The sequence below is a fragment of the Nomascus leucogenys genome, chromosome 11 (genome assembly GCF_006542625.1).
Source record: "Nomascus leucogenys isolate Asia chromosome 11, Asia_NLE_v1, whole genome shotgun sequence".
Lineage (NCBI taxonomy): Eukaryota > Metazoa > Chordata > Mammalia > Primates > Hylobatidae > Nomascus > Nomascus leucogenys.
The window spans coordinates 46,442,868-46,462,670 of NC_044391.1; the positions used below are offsets into that span (position 1 = coordinate 46,442,868).

The 19,803-nt window shown below is 40.2% G+C and overlaps 1 protein-coding gene across 3 annotated transcripts in view; it reads right to left on the minus strand.

Moving 5' to 3' along the window:
• LOC100602872 (zinc finger protein 568) overlaps positions 1-19,803 on the minus strand; it is a 40,020-nt gene that overhangs the window by 13,661 nt on the left and 6,556 nt on the right. For all 3 annotated transcript variants that reach the window (XM_003252700.3, XM_004089590.2, XM_030822285.1), the window contains 3 exons: positions 17,539-17,597; positions 5,337-5,463; positions 4,968-5,063 (listed from right to left, as the gene is read on the minus strand). In XM_003252700.3, coding sequence (XP_003252748.2) covers positions 4,968-5,063; positions 5,337-5,406 — 166 coding nt within the window. In that variant the 5' untranslated portion in view covers positions 5,407-5,463; positions 17,539-17,597. The remainder of the gene's footprint in view (positions 1-4,967; positions 5,064-5,336; positions 5,464-17,538; positions 17,598-19,803) is intronic.

Sequence of the window (19,803 nt, forward strand, 5' to 3'; positions counted from 1 at the left end):
TGGGAAGTAAGGAGCGCCTCTGCCCGGCCGCCCCGCCTGGGAAGTGAGGAGCGCCTCTGCCCGGCCACCCATCGTCTGGGAAGTGAGGAGCGCCTCTGCCCGGCCACCTATCGTCTGGGAGGTGAGGAGCGCCTCTGCCCGGCCGCCCCGTCCGGGAGGAAGTGAGGAGCGCCTCTGCCCGGCCGCCCCGTCCGGGAGGAAGTGAGGAGCGCCTCTGCCCGGCCGCCCCGTCCGGGAGGAAGTGAGGAGCGCCTCTGCCCGGCCGCCCCGTCCGGGAGGAAGTGAGGAGCGCCTCTGCCCGGGCGCCCCGTCCGGGAGGAAGTGAGGAGCGCCTCTGCCCGGCCGCCCCGTCCGGGAGGAAGTGAGGAGCGCCTCTGCCCGGCCGCCCCGTCCGGGAGGAAGTGAGGAGCGCCTCTGCCCGGCCGCCCCGTCCGGGAGGAAGTGAGGAGCGCCTCTGCCCGGCCGCCCCGTCTGGGAAGTGAGGAGCGCCTCTGCCCGGCCGCCCCGTCTGGGAAGTGAGGAGCGCCTCTGCCCGGCCGCCCCGTCTGGGAAGTGAGGAGCGCCTCTGCCCGGCCACCCACCGTCTGGGAAGTGAGGAGCGCCTCTGCCTGGCCATCCCGTCTGGGAAGTGAGGAGCGCCTCTGCCCGGCCACCCACCGTCTGGGAAGTGAGGAGCGCCTCTGCCCGGCCACCCACCGTCTGGGAAGTGAGGAGCGCCTCTGCCCGGCCACCCACCGTCTGGGAAGTGAGGAGCGCCTCTGCCCGGCCACCCCGTCTGGGAAGTGAGGAGCGCCTCTGCCCGGCCGCCCCATCTGTGAAATGAGGAGTGCCTCTGCCCGGCCACCTATCGTCTGGCAGGTGAGGAGCGCCTCTGCCCGGCCGCCCCGCCCGGGAAGAAGTGAGGAGCGCCTCTGCCCGGCCGCCCCGTCCGGGAAAAAGTGAGGAGCGCCTCTGCCCGGCCGCCCCGTCCAGGAAGAAGTGAGGAGCGCCTCTGCCCGGCCGCCCTGTCTGGGAAGTGAGGAGCGCCTCGGCCCGGCCGCCCCGTCTGGGAAGTGAGGAGCGCCTCTGCCTGGCCGCCCCGTCTGGGAAGTGAGGAGCGCCTCTGCCTGGCCGCCCGTCTGGGAAGTGAGGAGCACCTCTGCCCGGCCACCCATCGTCTGGGAAGTGAGGAGCGCCTCTGCCCGGCCACCCATTGTCTGGGAAGTGAGGGGCGCCTCTGCCCGGCCACCTATCGTCTGGGAAGAAGTGAGGAGCGTCTCTGCCTGGCCACCCCGTCTGGGAAGTGAGGAGCACCTCTGCCCGGCCGCCCCGTGTCTGGGAAGAAGTGAGGAGAGCCTCTGCCCAGCCGCTCCGTCTGGGAGGTCTACCATGGAGGCCAGAAGCAATGTGGGGGCTGGACGTGGTGGCTCACACCTGTGGTCCCGGCACTCTGGGGGTCAAGGCGGGTTGATCACTTCGGGCTAGGAGTTCGAGACCAGTCTGGCCAACTTGGCGAAACATGAAAAATACAACAGACAAACCAACCAACCAACTCAGTGACAACAAAACAGGTCTACCCTGGAGTCATACTCTAATTTTTTCTATTTTCCTCCCTTTCTGATCCTTTATCCCACTTTCTTTTTCTTCCTCTTCCTTCTCCCTCTTCTTTGTCAAATAGAGGATTGAGTTATTATCACTGATCCACATAAAGTCCCTCTCTACCTTATTTTAACTCCCACCCCCCATTTCTATTCCCCGACTTCCCATGTGTAACCTTCCTAATATGTTTGATGTGCATCTTTTTGTTTGTATGTATTTTTAGAAAATGTTTATTGTTTTTGTGTGCAAAAAAAATTAATAAAAAAAAAAAAAAAAAGAATGTTGAGAGATGGGCAAGACCAATGTGGGCTGGAAATATTGAGGACCATTTACTAGAAAATGAGATTAAAGTAAAATAACTGCTAGAACTTAGGTAAGAGCACTCATAATTAATGGCAGAGATATGAAGAGTTTCAAAATTCTGGAGGCATTAAAGATACATATCCCAATGCTGTCATTTCTAGAGTTAAATACCTATTTAATAGCATAAACACAGATATAGCATGAAGGTACTTTGAGGAAAAAGAAGTCTATTGTGATTCAGAACTACTTTGGGTGATGTCCAGTGAGCGATGAGAAAGAAGTCATGTAAAAGATATTTCATAAGGGAAGAAGAAATAAACAATAAACCAGAACCAAGGAAGAATTTGAATCCTTTAGAGAAGCACAAAGAAGAAAGACATTTCCAAGAAGGGTGAAATGGATCAAATACAGCATAGAGGACTTCCTGTTTCAATATGGTAGAATTAAACATCTCTGTCTCCTCTTCACTCTGCAAACATGAAGAAGAAACAGAAAAAGAAAATACATCTTCTGGCCAGGTGCGGTGGCTCACACCTGTAATCCCAGCACTTTGGGAGGCCGAGGTGGGAGGATCACGAGGTCAGGAATTCGAGACCAGCCTGGCCAACATGGTGAAACCCTGTCTCTACTAAAAGATACAAAAATTAGCCGGGCGTGGTCACATGCGCCTGTAGTCCCAGCTACTTGGGAGGCTGAGGCAGGAGAATCGCTTAAACCCAGGAGGCGGAGGTTGCAGTGAGCTGAGACTGCACCACTGCATTCCAGCCTGGGTGACAGAGTGAGACTCCGTCTCAACAAAAAAAAAAAAAAAAAAAAAAAAAAAAAAAAAAAAAAGACATCTTCAATGAACCTTAAAGATAGCTAAACTCCATCCCCAGAATAGGAGGAAAGAACAGAAAATAGACTGGATTAGGCAGGGAAGAAACCCAGAGATAGCAGTTCCTGTTTCTTATCTCCAACAAAAAGTACAGGGAACAGAGTTCTCTAAAACAGAGGCACCCCCTTGTGGGCAGAATGAATGAGTCATTTTTTTGCCAGATGTCTTGAGATTGTGGCAGGAACAGAATGGACTTCATCTGGCCCTGACAAATGGTACAAAGGCAGGGCTAAACAAAGAGATGCAAACAGCCAGTATTCTTATATAAGCAGTTTGTTAGCATAGGAAGATGGAAGAGACACTGAGTTCTAGAGGAAGTATGCAAATAATAATCTCTCTTTAACTTGGGAGAATGAAAGGGTAAACCAAGTCTCAACACAAAACCTTGTATGATAAAGGAGGTCAATGTGAGGTACAGAGACTTCTTACCAGCTCAGAGCATTTTTCTGGACAGTCTTCAATACTATCCTTCTGTAAACAATGGCTACGGCAGGAAAATACCTTCATCGAAAGATGACAATGATAACCATAAAAGAAACTAGCATGAAATCTATATGACGACGTTTCAAGGAACAAAAATCATGAATCCATAAGTTGAAGGGAAAAACTGATACTGATTGATCACTTCCAAGACATAGCCTCATAAAGTCACTTAAGCTTTAAAGAAAAAGAAACCTATAGGCATCCTGGAAAATAAGTCACCTATGAGGGGAAATAATCAGGCTTCAGACTTCTCCAAGCAACATTTGAATCTAGGAAGCAAGATAGAATTGTCCAAATCCCTCAGGTAACTGTCTATAAAACTCTTTGGAAAAGAAAGTCTGGCTCAAAAATTTTACACACGGCCAACTATCAACCAAATGTAAAGGTTAAAAAGGTATTTTCCCATATGCAAAACCTCAGGGACTCTAGTTTCCATTAAATTATAAGCTCATAAAGACAGGATTTTGTTTGGTATACTGTTATATATCCATGCCCAGAAGAGAATTTCATCTTTGTTCTTACTACTATAAATGTAGTTTTCTTTCCTTAGTATCTTCTACTCGGTTGTTGAAGTATATACGAAAGCTATTGATTTTTATTTGTTAATTTGATATCCTACCACCTCACTGAGTTCTCTTACTATTTGTTGTACTTTCTCAATTAGTTCTCTTGTGTTTTCTAGGGCTACAATCTCATTATCTGTAAATAAGGATGGTTTTATAGCTTTTTTACCCATTATTATAGTGAAATGTATAAAAGCAACAATGGGAAAACTTGGAAAGCTCCATTTCTAAAGGACACAGAAGTAGATACGAAAATCTGAACGAAGACAGAGTGTGTTCTTAGACAGAAAACATTGGCATTAAAAAGATGTTAAATTTCTGAAAGTTAATTTATATATTTAGCACAATCCCAATAAAAATTCCAAGAGGTTTTTCTCTGGAAATAGACAGTTAAGTCTAAAATTCATATGGTAAAATAAATAATGAAAAATAGCCAGGATAACTCCAAAAAAGAAGTGTATGCAACTGTGGAAAGGAAGGGACTGTGTCCAAGATAAGAGGAAGATTTACTTTTGCACAAAAGGTATAATATTGGTATTATAGGTATAATATTGGTTACATTGGTTATATTTTTTTACCCAAGTATGGACCTCATGTATTTTCAAAAAATTAAAGGAATGGAAGGCAGGAATAAGCAGAAAGGAGATGCCATGGGATTTCTAAGCCAGAAACTTTTACATTTCTAAGCAATGGGATTGTGAGGGTTGTGAAGTACAATGGGAAGTGAAACTATTGTTAACCCAACACAAATCTAAGGCTTTTTAAAAAAGAAAGAAGGAAAGAAATGAAAAGAAACCTAAGTGTGAAACATGTTTTAAAATTACTACACAACCATGAAATACTGAATGCATAAGAAAATGAAACCATAAACATAAAGAGAGTGCCCGAGGATCATAGAGAGAGGAACAATAATCCTGAAAGTGAGGCTGTGCATGAATTAGGTAAGGTTGGTATTATGAAATTGGATAGGGCTACTGGCCCTCTGCAATATAGGAAGAAAAATATCTAGAAATGTCACAGTAATCTAAAGCACTCCATCCCATTTGTCACTCTAGAAGAATAGGGCCTTTAAGAAAATCTTGGAAATTGTGAAATGATATCAACCCTTCACTGAACAACTCTCATGTGGCTTTCTCATTCAGAGCTGCTTTTCACTTATTCACCTGGACAGTGCCTCCCAAACATTTCTTCCTCCATCACCCAGGGCTCCTCTTCTTGCTCCAACTTGAATATCACATCCGGTTTGGTGACTTGACAGCCTATTACAAGAAATAGCAAAGGATGTGGATGTTAATGCTGGAGACAACCACCCAGATCTTAGGCTAAGTCCAAGCTTGAGGGTTTATAAAAGATGAGGATGAACAAACTTACACAATGACACAAAGTAATTAGCCTTTAACACTGAAGAATGGAGCACATCCAGTCACATGGAGAAAGGAAAGGCTACACTCATCTGGCAAGTTATAGTCTTCACACATTTCAGAAATGGAAAAGAACTCTCTGTTAAATTGCAATGCTACAAGCCACCTTACCCACTGTGACTAGGTTGCTGTAGTTCTCCAGCATCACATCTCGATACAAGTTCCTTTGAGCAGGTTTCATCTGCTCCCACTCCTCCTGGGTAAGGTCAACAGCCACATCCTTAAATGTCACTGTTTCCTGTAAAAACATAACGCTAATTAATTTGAAGTCATCAAAATTAGGCATTGTGATCACAACATATAAGAACTTGTTTAGCTGGTACTCAGGGGTCAGAGGTAGGAGTACTAGAAGAAGAGAGAAAGGTGTAGAAAAAACATTCAAAGAAATAATGGTTGGACATTTCCCAAATCTGACAAAAAACATTATACATTCAAGAAGCTCAATGAACCCCAGGTAAAATAAATGTAAGAGGCCCACAGTCAGATATACCATAGCAAAAATGTTGAAAACCAGAGATAAAGAGAGAATCTTCAGAGCAAATTTGAAAGAGTAAGCAATGACACAAGATTTACTAGAACTTGAATCAACACAAACAAATGGTAAATAAGGTTAATATAATAAACATAATACGGCCGGGCACGGTGGCTCACACTTGTAATCCCAGCACTTTGGGAGGCCGAGGCAGGCGGATCACGAGGTCAGGAGATCGAGACCACGGTGAAACCCCGTCTCTACTAAAAATACAAAAAAATTAGCCGGGCGTGGTGGCAGGCACCTGTAGTCCCAGCTACTCGGAGGGGCTGAGGCAGGGGAATGGCGTGAACCCGGGAGGCGGAGTTTGCAGTGAGCCGAGATCGCGCCACTGCACTCCAGCCTGGGTGACAGAGCGAGACTCCGTCTCAAAAAAAAAAAAAAATAAACATAATACATATTTGCTCTCTTTTCTCAGCTTCTTTAAGTGATGCAACACTATATGCAGTAGTAATTATAGTAATGGGTTGAGTCTGTAATATATATAACAATAACAGTACAAACGAGGGAAGAGGGAATACAGCTACATAAGACCAACATTCCCATATCTTAATGGAACTTAGTATAAATCTGAAGTAGGTTCTGATAAGATACATAGTATCCAAGTCCTAGAGCAACCACTAAGAAAATATAGTGAAAAATCATTAAAGAAATTATAATTTTATACTGGAAAATATTCGCTTAGTGAAAAGAAAGCAGTAAAGGAGAAACAAAAAATGACACGAGACATATGGAAAACAAAAAGGTGGACATAGCCCAATAATTTTAGTGTTACCATTAACTCTGAATGGATTAAAGAGGCTAAAAAAAAGCAGAGATTGTCAGATTGGATAGAAAAACAGAATTCAACTACATGCTGTCTACAGGAAACACATTTTAGGTTCAAATATACAAATAGCTTGAAAATAAAGTGATGGAAAATGATACAGCATACAAACAACCATAAGAAAGCTAGAGTGGATATATGAATATCAGACAAAATAGAACTTAAAACAAAACTGTTACTAAAGAACATTTTATAATGATAAAAGGGTCAATCTGGCAGAAAAATGTAACAATTATATATGCATCTAACAGTCTTAAAATACATAAAGCAAAAATACGAATTGAATTGAAGGCAGAAACTGGCAGACCTAACAGACACCTTTAACAATAATTTTTGGAGACTCCAAACACTACTTTTTTTTTTTTTTTTTTGAGACAGAGTCTCAGTCTGTCGCCTAGGCTGGAGTACAGTGGCATGATCTTGGCTCATTGCAACCTCTGCCGCCCGGGTTCAAGCAATTCTCCTGCCTCAGCCTCCCAAGTAGCTGGGATTACAGGCACCTGCCACCGCACCTGGCTAATTTTTGTATTTTTAGTAGAGATGGGGTTTCACCATCTTGGCCAGCCCGGTCTTTAACTCCTGACTTCGTGATCCACCCGCCTCAGCCTCCCAAAGTGCTGGGATTACAGGCATGAGCCCCTGCACCCGGCCCAAACACCACTTTTAATAATGGATACAACTGGGCATATTATAAGCAAGAAAATAGAAGACTCAAACACCATACACCAACCAGACCTAACAGACACCTAAAGAACACACTGCTCAACAGAATACACATTCTTCTCAAGTGTATATAGAGCACTCTCTAAGATAGAAAATATGTTAGTCTATAAAAGAAGCCTCAGTAGGCCCAGCTACACAGGAGGCTGAGGCAAGAGGATCACTTGAGCCCAGAAGGTTAAGGCTATAGTGAACTATAATCATGTTTGTTAACAGCTACTGCATTTCAGCCAGGGAAACACAGCAAGACCTGTCTCTTTTTTTTTTTTTTTTTTTTTTTTTTTTGAGACAGAGTCTCACTCTGTCACCCAGGCTAGAGTGCAGTGGCACGATCTTGGCTCACTGCAACCTGTGTCGCCCAGGTTCAAGTGATTCTCCGGCCTTAGCCTCCCAATTAGCTGGGATTACAGGCACCTGCCACCGCGCCTGGCTACTTTTTGTATTTTTAGTAGAGATGGGGTTTCACCATATTGGTCAGGCTGGCCTTGAACTCCTGACCTCGTGATCCACCCACCTTGGCCTCCCAAAGTGCTGGGATTACAGAAGTCAGCCACCGCGCCCGGCTTAAGACCTGTCTGTTAAAAAAAAAAAAAAAAAAGCCTCAATAAATTTTAAGAGAATTGTGTAAAGTATGTTCCTTGATGACAATGGATAAAAATTAGAAATCACTAACAAAAAGAAATTTGTGAAATTCAAAAATATGTAAAAATTAAACAATATTCTGAAATAACCAATGGCTCAAAAAAATCACAATGGAAATTACAAAATACTTTGAGGTAAAAGAAAATGAGGGTGCAACATACCAAAACTTATGGAATGCCATTAAAGGAAGTTTTAGAGGGAAACCTATAGCTGTAAACACTTTATTAAAAAAGAAGAAAGATTCAAATCAATAAAGTAACTTTCTACCTTAAAATACTAGAAGAGGGCTGGGCGTGCTCATAATCTGGCACTCTGGAAGGCCGAGGCAGGCGGATTGCTTGAGCCCAGGAGTTCAAGACCAGCCTGGGCAAGATGGTGAAACCCCATCTCTACAAAACATACAAAAACTTAGTCGGGCATGGTGGTGTATGCCTGTAGTCTCGGCTACTGGGAGCTTGGGGGACCAGGCTGAAGTGGCAGGATGACCTGAGCCTGGGAGATCAAGGCTGCAGTGAGCCATGATCATGCCACTGCACTTCAGCCTGGGTGACAGAGTGAGACTTTGTCTCAATTTAAAAAAAAAAAAAAAAAAAAAGATACTAGAAGATAATCAAACTAAATCCAAAGTAACCAAAAGGAAATAAGCAAACATTAGAATGGAACTCAAAGAAAGTTAGACTAGAAAAACATTAGAATCAATAAAACTAAAAATTGACAAAATGGACAAATATGACTAACAAAAAAGAAGACTCAAAATACAAAAATCAGGAATGAAAGACGAAACATTGCTACTAATCTTACAGAAATAAACAGGAATACAAAGAAATATTATGAATAAATATATGCCAACAAACTGGAGTAGATGAAATGAGTGAATTTCTAGAAAGACACAAACTGATTAAACTGAAACAAAAAGAAAAGATGAAAAGACTTGTAACAAGAGACTGAATTACTAAAAACAAAAAAACAAACAAAAAAACTACCCAAAAGAAAAACTCAGGCCCAGATGGCTTCACTGGTGAATTTTACCAAACAACAAAAAAATTAATACTAACTTATTTACAAACTCTTCCAAAACAAAGAGGATAAATAAAAAGGAGGGGACACAGCTTTTACGAGGCAAGTATTACCCTAATACTAAAACCTGACAAACATATACATACACACACACACACACACGCACGAACCGCCCCCCAAAAAACACCAGAGCCCACTCTCTCTTATTAATAGAGAGGTAAAAATCCTCAATGCTAACAAACCTAATCCAACAACATATAAAAAGTATTATGGACCATAACCAAGTAGGATTTACCCAAGGAGAATGCAGTATTAATTTAACATCTGATAATCAATTAATGTAATACATTATACCAATATAATGACAAAAACCATAAGATCATCTCAGTAAATGCAGAAAAAGTAGTCAACAAAATCCAACACCCTTTTATCATTGAAAACAAACAAACAAACAAACAAACAACCAAAAAACCCAACATCACAAATTAGCAAATAAGCAAAAGAAGGGAACTTCCTCAGCATGATATAGGGCAACTACAAAACTCCCACATCATAATAAATGGTGATAAAAACTTCATTGGGGAAGAGAATAGTCTTGTCAACAAATGATGCTGGGACAACTGGACTATCTGCATGCAAGGCAATGAAATTGGATCATGCCGTAAACAAAGGTTAACTCAAAATGGATTAAAGATCTAGCTGTAAGAGCTACAAAAAAAAAAAAAAAAAAAAGGTCTCAGAATACATACTTGTAAATTATGACCTTGAATTAGGCAATGGTTTCTTAGATACGACACCAAAAGCACAAGCAACAAAAGAAAATTAAATAAAAATGGACATCAGAACAACTAAAAATTTTTGTGCTTCTAAGGACATCATGAAGAAAGTGAAAAGACAACCCAGAGGATAGGATAAAATATTTCCAAATCATTTATCTGATGACACTTGAATATGTACAGCCCTCTTAAAAATTCAATAATCAAAAGACAAACCAATTCGAAATGGGCAAAGGCTCTGAATAGACAATTTTTCAAAGAATATATATTAATAGAAATGGCCAACAAACATAGGAAATGGTGTTCAACATCACAAGTTATACAGTACATGTAAATCAAAATCTCATGAGCTTTACTTCACAGCCACTAGGACAGCTATAACCAAAGGACAGATAAGAACGAGTGCTGATGGAGAAACTGGAATCCTCATACACAGCTGGTGGGAATGTAAACTAGCACAAATGCTATGGAAAACAGTAGGGCAATTCTTTTTCTTTTTTTCTGGGGACGGAGTTTCGCTCTTGTTGCCCAGGCTGGAGCGCAACGGTGTGTGGTCTTGGCTCACTGCAACCTCTGCCTACCAGGTTCAAGTGATTCTCCTGCCTCAGCTTCCCAAGTAGCTAGGATTACAAGCATGTGCCACCAGGTACGGCTACTTGTTTTTTATTTTTAGTAAAGACAGGGTTTCACTATGTTGGTCAGGTGGGTCTTGAACTCCTGACCTCAGGTGATCTGCCCATCTCAGCCTCCCAAAGTGCTGGGATTACAGGCGTGAGCCACTGCACCCGGCTAACAGTGGGGCAGTTCTTTAAAAGGTTAAACATAGAGTTGCCATATGATCCAGCAAATTCATTTCTATGTACAAACTTAAGAGAAGTGAAAACATATGACCACATAAAAACTTGTACATCAATGTTCTTATCAGCATTATTCATAATAGCCTAAAAGGAGAAATGAGTCAAATTTCCATTAATCAATGAATAAAATGTAGTATATCCCTACAATAGAATATTATTCAGAAATAAAAAGTACTCGTACAAGCTACAAAATGCATGAAACTTGAAAACATAATGCTAAGTGAAAGGCGTCACAAAGGATAAGTTTATCATATGACTCAATTTACATTAAATGTTCAAAATAGGCAAATCCATAGAGATAGAAATCATTTATTCTTGCCTACATCAGAGCCTTGAGGGAAAATAGGAAGTGAAAGCTAACAGGTAAAGGGTTTCTTTTCAGGGTGATGAAAATGTTCTAACATTGATTATGGTGATGGTTGCACAACTCTGTGAATACACTAAAAACCACTCAATTGTATACTTTAAATGGGCTAATTTTATAGTATGTGACTTATATGTTAATAAAGTTTTTTTTAAGTTATAAGACTATATTTCAATATGTTTAAAGTTTAAAAAATCTCAGTGAAGCTGGGAATAGTAGCTCACACCTATAATCGTAGCACTTTGGGAGGCTAAGGCAGGAGGATTGCTTGAGGCCAGGAGTTCGAGAACAGCCTGGGTAACATAGTGAGACTCCATCTCTACGAAAAACAAAAAATAAAAAAATTAGCCAGGCATGATGGCACATGTCTATCATCTAGCTACTCAGGAGGCTGAGGCGGGAGGATCACCTGAGCCCAGTTCATGCCACTGTACTCCAGCCTGGACAACACAGCAAGGCCTGGTCTCAAAAACAAACTCAACAAAAAATAATTCCATTAGAAAATATTACTGTGATAAATTGATTATTCAGCAAGTCTTCACTTCCTGCCTGTACTAATGTCGCATCTACTAATGTGGGCCCTGTCTGAGCCCTTTGTTGGGCAAAAGTAACGTCAGTAAACATGATGTGAGCAAAGGGTTGAAATTTGCTTACACCCTTTACCTTGGCTCATGTGCTGCAGTGAGACAACAAATGAAGACCTTGGCCCAGGACGCTGCGCCATTTCAGCTGAAACTCAGAATGAATATATGCAGAGCAGACACGAGCCCACCGTGGAGTCTAAGCCAAGGCCAGCTGATCTGCAGCCCAAAGCAGAGATGCCCACATAGTTAACCTGCAGACCCCAAGGATAAGAATGAATGCCTGGTGTTCTATTCACAAAAGCAGCAGAAGGGCTGAACAGACATGTGACTGACACATTTCTGACTGAAAAAAAAATGTTAAAGTAGTAAACTTTCAAAACAGAGCTGGGTTTAGATATGTTTTACCAGTTAATAGGCTGTGGTATCCAACGTCATGGGTTCAAATTCTGCCTTCAAAATTTACTAATTGTGTTACCTTGACAAATAGCCAAACTTGAGTCTCAGTTTCCTCATCTATAAAGTGGAATTCTCCTTAAAGGGTTGATGTGAAGACTAAATAACACAGTAAATGTGACTCAGAACAGAGCTTGACACAATAATCAACTGATGAATGTTTCAGAAATAGATAATCCCTATAGAATATACACCACAACAAAGATAGGGGAAAACTACAAAAAGATAAAACATTTTTAAAATTAGTGCTAAGAAATCAGCACAAAAACATTTTCCCACCAACTCTAGTAACTTAGCATAAATCTCATATAAAAAGATCGCACCCCTGGCTGGGCGTGGTGGCTCATGCCTGTAATCCCAGCACTTTGGGAGGCCGAGGCAGGTGCATCACGAGGTCAGGAGATCCAGACCATCCTGGCTAACACGGTGAAACCCCATCTCTACTAAAGATACAAAAAATTAGCCAGGTGTGGTGATGGGCGCCTATAGTCCCAGCGACTCGGGAGGCTGAGGCAAGAGAATGGCATGGACCCAGGAGGCGGAGCTTGCAGTGAGCCAAGATTGTGCCATTGCACTCCAGCCTGGGTGACAGAGCGAGACTCTGCCTCCAAAAAAAAAAAAAAAAAAAAAAAAAAAGATTGCATCCCTGACAAAAGCCATAAGTAACAAAATACCAAGAAGTAAAATATGTTTTAATTTTTGACTGTATAAAATGATGAATCAGTCTTTATAATAGGGTCTATTTTCCCAAGGTGTTGATTCTCTTCACATACAAACGTTAAGAAATTCAGTATTAATAGCAAGAAACATAGGGGTTCGAACCTTAAAAAACATAAATTCACAGTTCATGTCATTAAGTTTTATTCCTTCTCCTGTCAAATGGAATAAAAAAAAAACATGAATACACTTCTGCCCCTGGCAAGAGGCACTAACATTTCCAATGTTCTTGCTGGTACCACAGCACCTTCCTCTCCTTCACTTTTTTTTTTCTTTGAAACTGGGTCTCGCTCTGTCACCTAAGCTGGAGCAGTGCCACAGTCATAGCTCACTGAAGACTCACTGCTGAGCTCAAGCAATCCTCCTGCCTCAGCCTCCTGAGTAGCTTGGACTACACATGTGAACCACCAAACCTAGCTAATTTTTTTTTTTTTTTGAGACGGAGTCTTGTTCTGTCGCCCAGGCTGGAGTGCAGTGGTGCGATCTCGGCTCACTGCAACCTCTGCCTCCTGGGTACAAGTGATTCTCCTGCCTCAGCCTCCCAAGTAGCTGGGACTACAGGCGTGTACGACCACACCCGGCTAATTTTTTGTATTTTTAGTAGAAATGGGGTTTCACCGTGTCAGCCAGAATGTTCTCGATCTTCTGACCTCATGATACACCCGCCTGTCTCCCAAAGTTCTGGGATTACAGGCGTGAGCCACCATGCCTGGCCACACCCAGCTAATTTTTAAAAATTTTTTGTAAAGGCTGGGTCTTGCTGTATTGATCCAGCTGGTCTCAAACTCCTGGCCTCAAGTGATCCTCCTGCTGTGGCCTGCTAAAGTGCTGGGATTACAGGTGTGAGCCACCATGCCTCGCTTTCTTCACTTTTAAGATACATAATAGAACATAATTTTTAAAAATAACAAAGTTTACAGCAAGAGAATAAAGATAACTACAAGTCAGTTCTGGGTGTATATGCTGACTGGCAACTTTTTATAAAATTTTTTTTCCCTAAAGTTACGTAAGCATTAAACAAATATTCTTCTTTTAAAAACTTAGAGCATGGCACATGACATTCTTTTATACTTTTCCCGGCCATTCTGCATGTTTTTATTTTTCAAACATATTCTAGACTCGGCTCAAATAAACTTGTCTAATTCTAAGAAAAATAATTTAGAATTGTTATTGAGATTCTGATAAATCTGTGTAGGTTAAAGACAATTTACATTAATTTAATAATGATGGATCTTATCCAAAAAAGGGTATTTAAAAAATTTGTTCAAATCCTCTATCTCAGTAATAATTTGAAGGTTTCATTCTCCCATGTACACCACATACATTTATTTTTTTCTTTTGGGTTCTTTTCTAGTCTGAGCATCATTCTTCTATTTCATTTTTGATGGTGTGGTTTATAGAGAAAAATGGTATTGATTTTTGTATATTAATTTTGTGTCCATATTTCAATCATTCTCGTGTTTCTCTTCTGTTGCCTAAAAACATAATTGTATCACTTAGATATCATAATTTTGAATGCACCATCCCACTTTTTACTTCATTTCCCTCCCCTTACTTATGTCTAGGCATACAAAATTGTAGTAGATAAATGTGGTAGCACTGGCAAGCTGGTTGTGTTCCTGACTAGTAGGAAAGTGCCTAATTTTTACAAGTAAACATGGTACTAGCTTTTAGCTTATTATCTGCACGTAGATATGTGTTGTATGCATGTGAATAATTTCTTAAAATATCATAAGAAAATGTTCTTTTACTTTATAAATAGGTCCTTTTGAAATCACAGGTCCTGAGTTAAAAAAATTTTCAGCTCTATAGATCTGATTGTTTTTCTCTTGAATATAATAATTTATATTAATAGATTCCCTTAAATGGAAACATCTTTAATTGTGACAGAAAATATATTTCAGGACAGGTGCAATGGCTCATGCCTGTAATCCTAGTACTTTGGGAGGCTGAGGCAGGTGGATCACTTGAGGTCAGAATCACTTGAGGTCAGCCTGGCCAACATGGCGAAACCCTATCTCTACTAAAAATGCAAAAACTTAGCCAGGTGTGGTGGTATACACCTGTAATCCCAGCTTCTTGGGAGGCTGAGGCATGAGAATCGCTTAAACCCGGGAGGTGGAGGTTGCAGTGAGCCAAGATCGTGTCACTGCACTCCAGCCTGGGCAACAAAGCAAGACTTCATCACCAAAAAAAATATATCTATATCTATATATATACACACACATACATGTATATCTTTATATATCTATATCTTTATATATATAGCTGTTTATATATATATATGTATTTTTTGCTCAATTCTTCTCCAATTAGTCTGTGCAATTCAGTGGAAATCCCCAATAGAATTTCTTCCTAGAACTAGATAAACTAATTCTAAAATTCAAATGGAAGCCCAGAGGTCCCAAAGTAGCTGAAAAATTTTTGAAAAACTAAGAATAATGTGTGTGCATAAAGAAGCGGTGAAATCATTGCCCATATAAAGTAATTGTAATTAAACCAATGTAAAACGCACACACACAAATACGGTACTGATATAAATGTACACAAATAGATTAAAGAAAAAGTAAAGGCCTAGAAACCATCATGTATGTATACAGTAAAGGTGGCATCACAAAGGAAAGATCTACTTAATAAACGGTGTTGGAACAACTGGTCTACATGCAAAGATAATTCTACTAATAGAATTATCAGTAACTTCCTATCTCAAACCAATTACAATATTATAATCCAGTTGGATTAAAGACTAAATATGGAAAACAAAGCTTTGAAGAGAGATTATCTCTATGATCTAATATTAATTAGGAAAGATATCTTAGAAAAGATCAACATTGGCAACTCATGAAAAAAGACTACAAAATATTAATAGTTGCATATTTTGACTGAATTCTATTATGTGTACATATTTATCATACACTAAATGTAACTATCCAAACTTCAGTGTCTATACAACAAAAAATAACATAAAAGTGACAGATTGGGAGAAGGTAGCTGCATAAATCCTGAGTCCTAATACTGAAACAGACATTCTTAAAATATTCTAATTTCAAATACAGAAAAAACTATTATTACAAAATAGACAAACAATACGAACGGGTAATTGGCTTTTGTATTTCTTCACTCATAATGAGCCTCCATCTGTACAGTATTGTAGAGTGTGGGCCCTAGAGTCAGACTGTATGGATTTGAATCCTGGGTTTATGACACATTGATGCATGATGTTACGTAAGCTTCTTAACCTCTGGGCTTCATTTCCCTTATCTTAAAAAATTTAAATAATATGTACTTCATAGATTTCTGATAATAATTACATGAAATAAGCTATGTAAAGCACAATACACCTGGCACATAGTAAGAACTCAATAAAGCTGTAAAAGTTGGTTCTCCATATCTGTGGGTTCAACATCCATGGATTCAACCAATGGCAGACCAAAAATATTTGAGAAAAAAATAACAATGCCTATCATTTATGGGGTACTTGTTACATGTATTTAACTCTCCCAACATTCCTATGGGATAAATACCATTATTATCCCCATTTACAGACTTACAGATGATGTAACTGAGTCACGAAAAGATTCAGAAACTTGTCCACAGTCATGCACTTCGTAAGTCACTGAGCCAAGATTTAAACTCAAGCCTGTCTAGGGCCAGAGAGGTTTGTCTAGGGCCACCGCGCCAACAGAAGTAACTGGATGAGCCATATGATCATATGGTCAAAAGAAGTATGTGTGTATGTTTCATGATGTGAAAGACATAAGCTGAGTAAAAAGAGGCAGTTAAGCAGAAAACATTCAAAATATAGGTGTGTGAGTGACTTCAGAGGTGGAAACAAAAAGAATCAAGAGCAGACAATACGTAATTTTGTAAGATGAGGATGAAGACTGTATCTTCTGAGACCATAAAAAAGATGTGAAAAGCTATGGATATCAGAACTATAAGACTTTGCCATAGAATATTAGTATAATTTAGCTCAACTTGGATTAAAAACTCAATTGAAGAAAATATATACGTAAGACCATTTGAAAGATATGTGTTCCACTTACTCCTCCAGGTAATTTAAATTTTTGAACTTTGGCCAAGACTGACTTTTAAAAGCTAAGCTAAAAGTTGTAAGAATTAAGGAATTACAGTCGTCCCTAGGAAACCAGGGAGAATTGGTTCCAGGATCCCCCACGGATACCAAAACCCACAGATGCTCAAGTCCCTTATATAAAATGGTGTAGGATTTGTACATAACCAATGTATATCCTCCCGTACTCTTTAAATCATCCCTAGATTACTTATAAAACCTAATATAATGTGATTTCTATGTAAATAGTTGTTACACTATATTGTTTAGAAAATGACAAGAAAAAAGTCTGTACATGTTCAGTATAGATACAACGACCCATTTTTTTTCAAGTATTTTTGATTTGCAGTTGGTTGAATCTATGGATGCAGAATCTACAGATACAGAAGTCCAACTGTATTTTAGCGTTTCTTTTTTGACCAAGGTGCCAATTAAAAGCCTTTTACTTAAATAATTGTAAGTTTTTCCTCATAAACGGTGCAACTTATGGACTTAGGGAATAAACTTAAGTGTCCCAGTTTGCTTTGACTCTCCAGATCATATTTAAATTTGAACTCAACTTTAATAATTCCGTATGTACCTGCTTCTGCATAGCCGTATCTCAAATTTCCCCAGGTTCTAATTTTCTATCTGTATTTTTTCTCACTTTGATTTTCATCAATTCATTTTTTCCAACATATTGGTAGGTTACAATAACCCACTGTAACTGCACTGCAAAATAATGCAGGAAACAAATAAATGCTTAAGACGTACAAGAGGCCTGGTTGTATCCTCTTCTTCCTCGGAAAGGGCAGACTCCTGAGAACACCAAGCTGAGGGAAGAGAAACGAAACAGATTTGCTTCAAAGTTTCAGACAAAGGAATATAGAAATCTTCAGTAGCAAGTGGCTATGAGACCTGGGATTTATGGAGGGCTAAGTATGCAGTTCTCATTGAATCTACTGGCAATATTTTATCTCCCTAGAATCTTGCTGTTTTATTTCTAACAGGAAGTTTATCTTAAGTACATAATAATAGATACCCCAAAAATTTAAAGATTGGGATGATCTTTAAAATGTTTTTTTTTCTTTTTTTTTTTGAAATGGAGTCTCACTTTGCTGTCCAGGCTGGAGTGCAGTGGCCTGATCTCCGCTTACTGCAACCTCTGCCTCCCAGGTTCAAGCAATTCTCCTGCCTCAGCCTCTGGGGTAGCTGGGATTATAGGCATCCACCACCACGCCTGGCTAACTTTTTTGTATTTTTAGTAGAGAAGGGGTTTCACCATGTTGGCCAGGCTGGTTTCGAACTCCTGACCTCAAGTGATCCATTTGCCTCGGCCTCCCAAAGTGCTAGGATTACAGGCGTGAGCCACTGCGCCCGGCCTAAAATGTTATTTTTTAACTATAAAGAATTTACAGGCACAGTGGCTCACGCCTGTAATCCCAGCACTTTGGGAGGCCAAGGCGGGTGGATCACGAGGTCAGGAGTTCGAGACCAGCTTGGCCAATATGGCAAAACCCCGTCTCTACTAAAAATACAAAAATTCGCCGGGCATGGTGGCGCGCACCTGTAGTCCCAGCTACTTGGGAGGCTGAGGCAGGAGAACTGCTTGAACCCAGGAAGCGCAGGTTGCAGTGAGCCGAGATCACACCACTGCACTCCAGCCTGGGCAACAGAGCGAGACTCTATCTCCCCACAAAAAAAAAGAATTTAGAAAAAAACCTTCATCAGAGACTGGCTATAGGTAATGTGGAACATTCATATGATAGAATGCAATACAGTCATGATTCTAAAGACATTTTTAAAAAACTTGATTTATTTTTTACCCTAAAAAATTCAGGGCCTTTCGGTTAAAAATAAAAGCCTGAATACCTGCATTTATTAGTATTTCCACTCTCTCCCAAACCAATCATAATGTTAATAAAGGAAAAAAGGAGGCTAAAACTCATAAGGACAAAGAATATAGAAGATTTCCACAGATAAGAGCTGTCAACAAAATGTGGGAAGCTAGAGAGCAGACAAATGAGTTGTATCTAACTTAACCAGAGAAAGCTGAAGCTTAAGTGAAGGTGGAAGGAGGGTGGGGAAGCCATGACAGGACCCTAGAAAGGTTCAGGAATGGAGCTACTCATTAATTCTGTGGACTAGAGTTTGGGAGTAGGGCTGACAAACATAAAACCGAATGTAAGATGTCATAAAAAGATGTTAAAACCACCTGATGTTTTCTTTCACCCAACATGGCATAGTCACATTTCCCTCACATTGGCAACAGAAAAAAATTAAAGATTCTTTCTCTAGATATACTGAATACAAGCTCTGGATTTCAGGCCTACCAGATGCAGATAAAGGTGGGGTTGAAGTGATGCAGAGAGAAAAGAATTAAAGTTCTCATATTGCAAGATGAGGTGCCCAACATGCTCACTTCCTTCGTTTGTCTCCCAAAAAGCAGGAGTTCTGGCTTGTACTTCTCAAGCAAAATCTAGGACTTCTTGCTGGGGAAACTGACTAGCCCAAAAGAAAATGCTTACAGATCCTGACATCTGGTCAACCTTCAACCTCCAAAAAATAATACCATATTAGAATGAAGGGCAAGGAGAAGAGTGTGTTGGGGTGGAGGTAAAACGGAAGGGGTTAGGTGGTGAAAGAGAGCTAAATCCTTAACTTCATTATCAAAAATCAACAGGAAATATCTAAAACTGAGAAATCAAGCATTAGCAGTATAAGAATGTTATTTAGAAAAAAGGAGGTGAATACCAGAATATTGAGACAAAAATGTTCAAAGTGGTTGCCTTTCAGGAATGGGTACAGGGAACGAAGATGGCTGGAACAGGAAGCTTTTGTTTATGTAATAGTACAGCATTTAAAGATATACTTAAATATACTCTTTAAGAAATAAAAATTGCATTTCAAAATTTATTTTAAAAAATCAAATAGTCAAATGAATATGATTAAAAACAAATGTCTCCCCTGCACAGTCAATTAACACATGTGACCTTTCTCAGTAGGAGTAATAAATTTCTTTTCACTGTCCCCAAATGT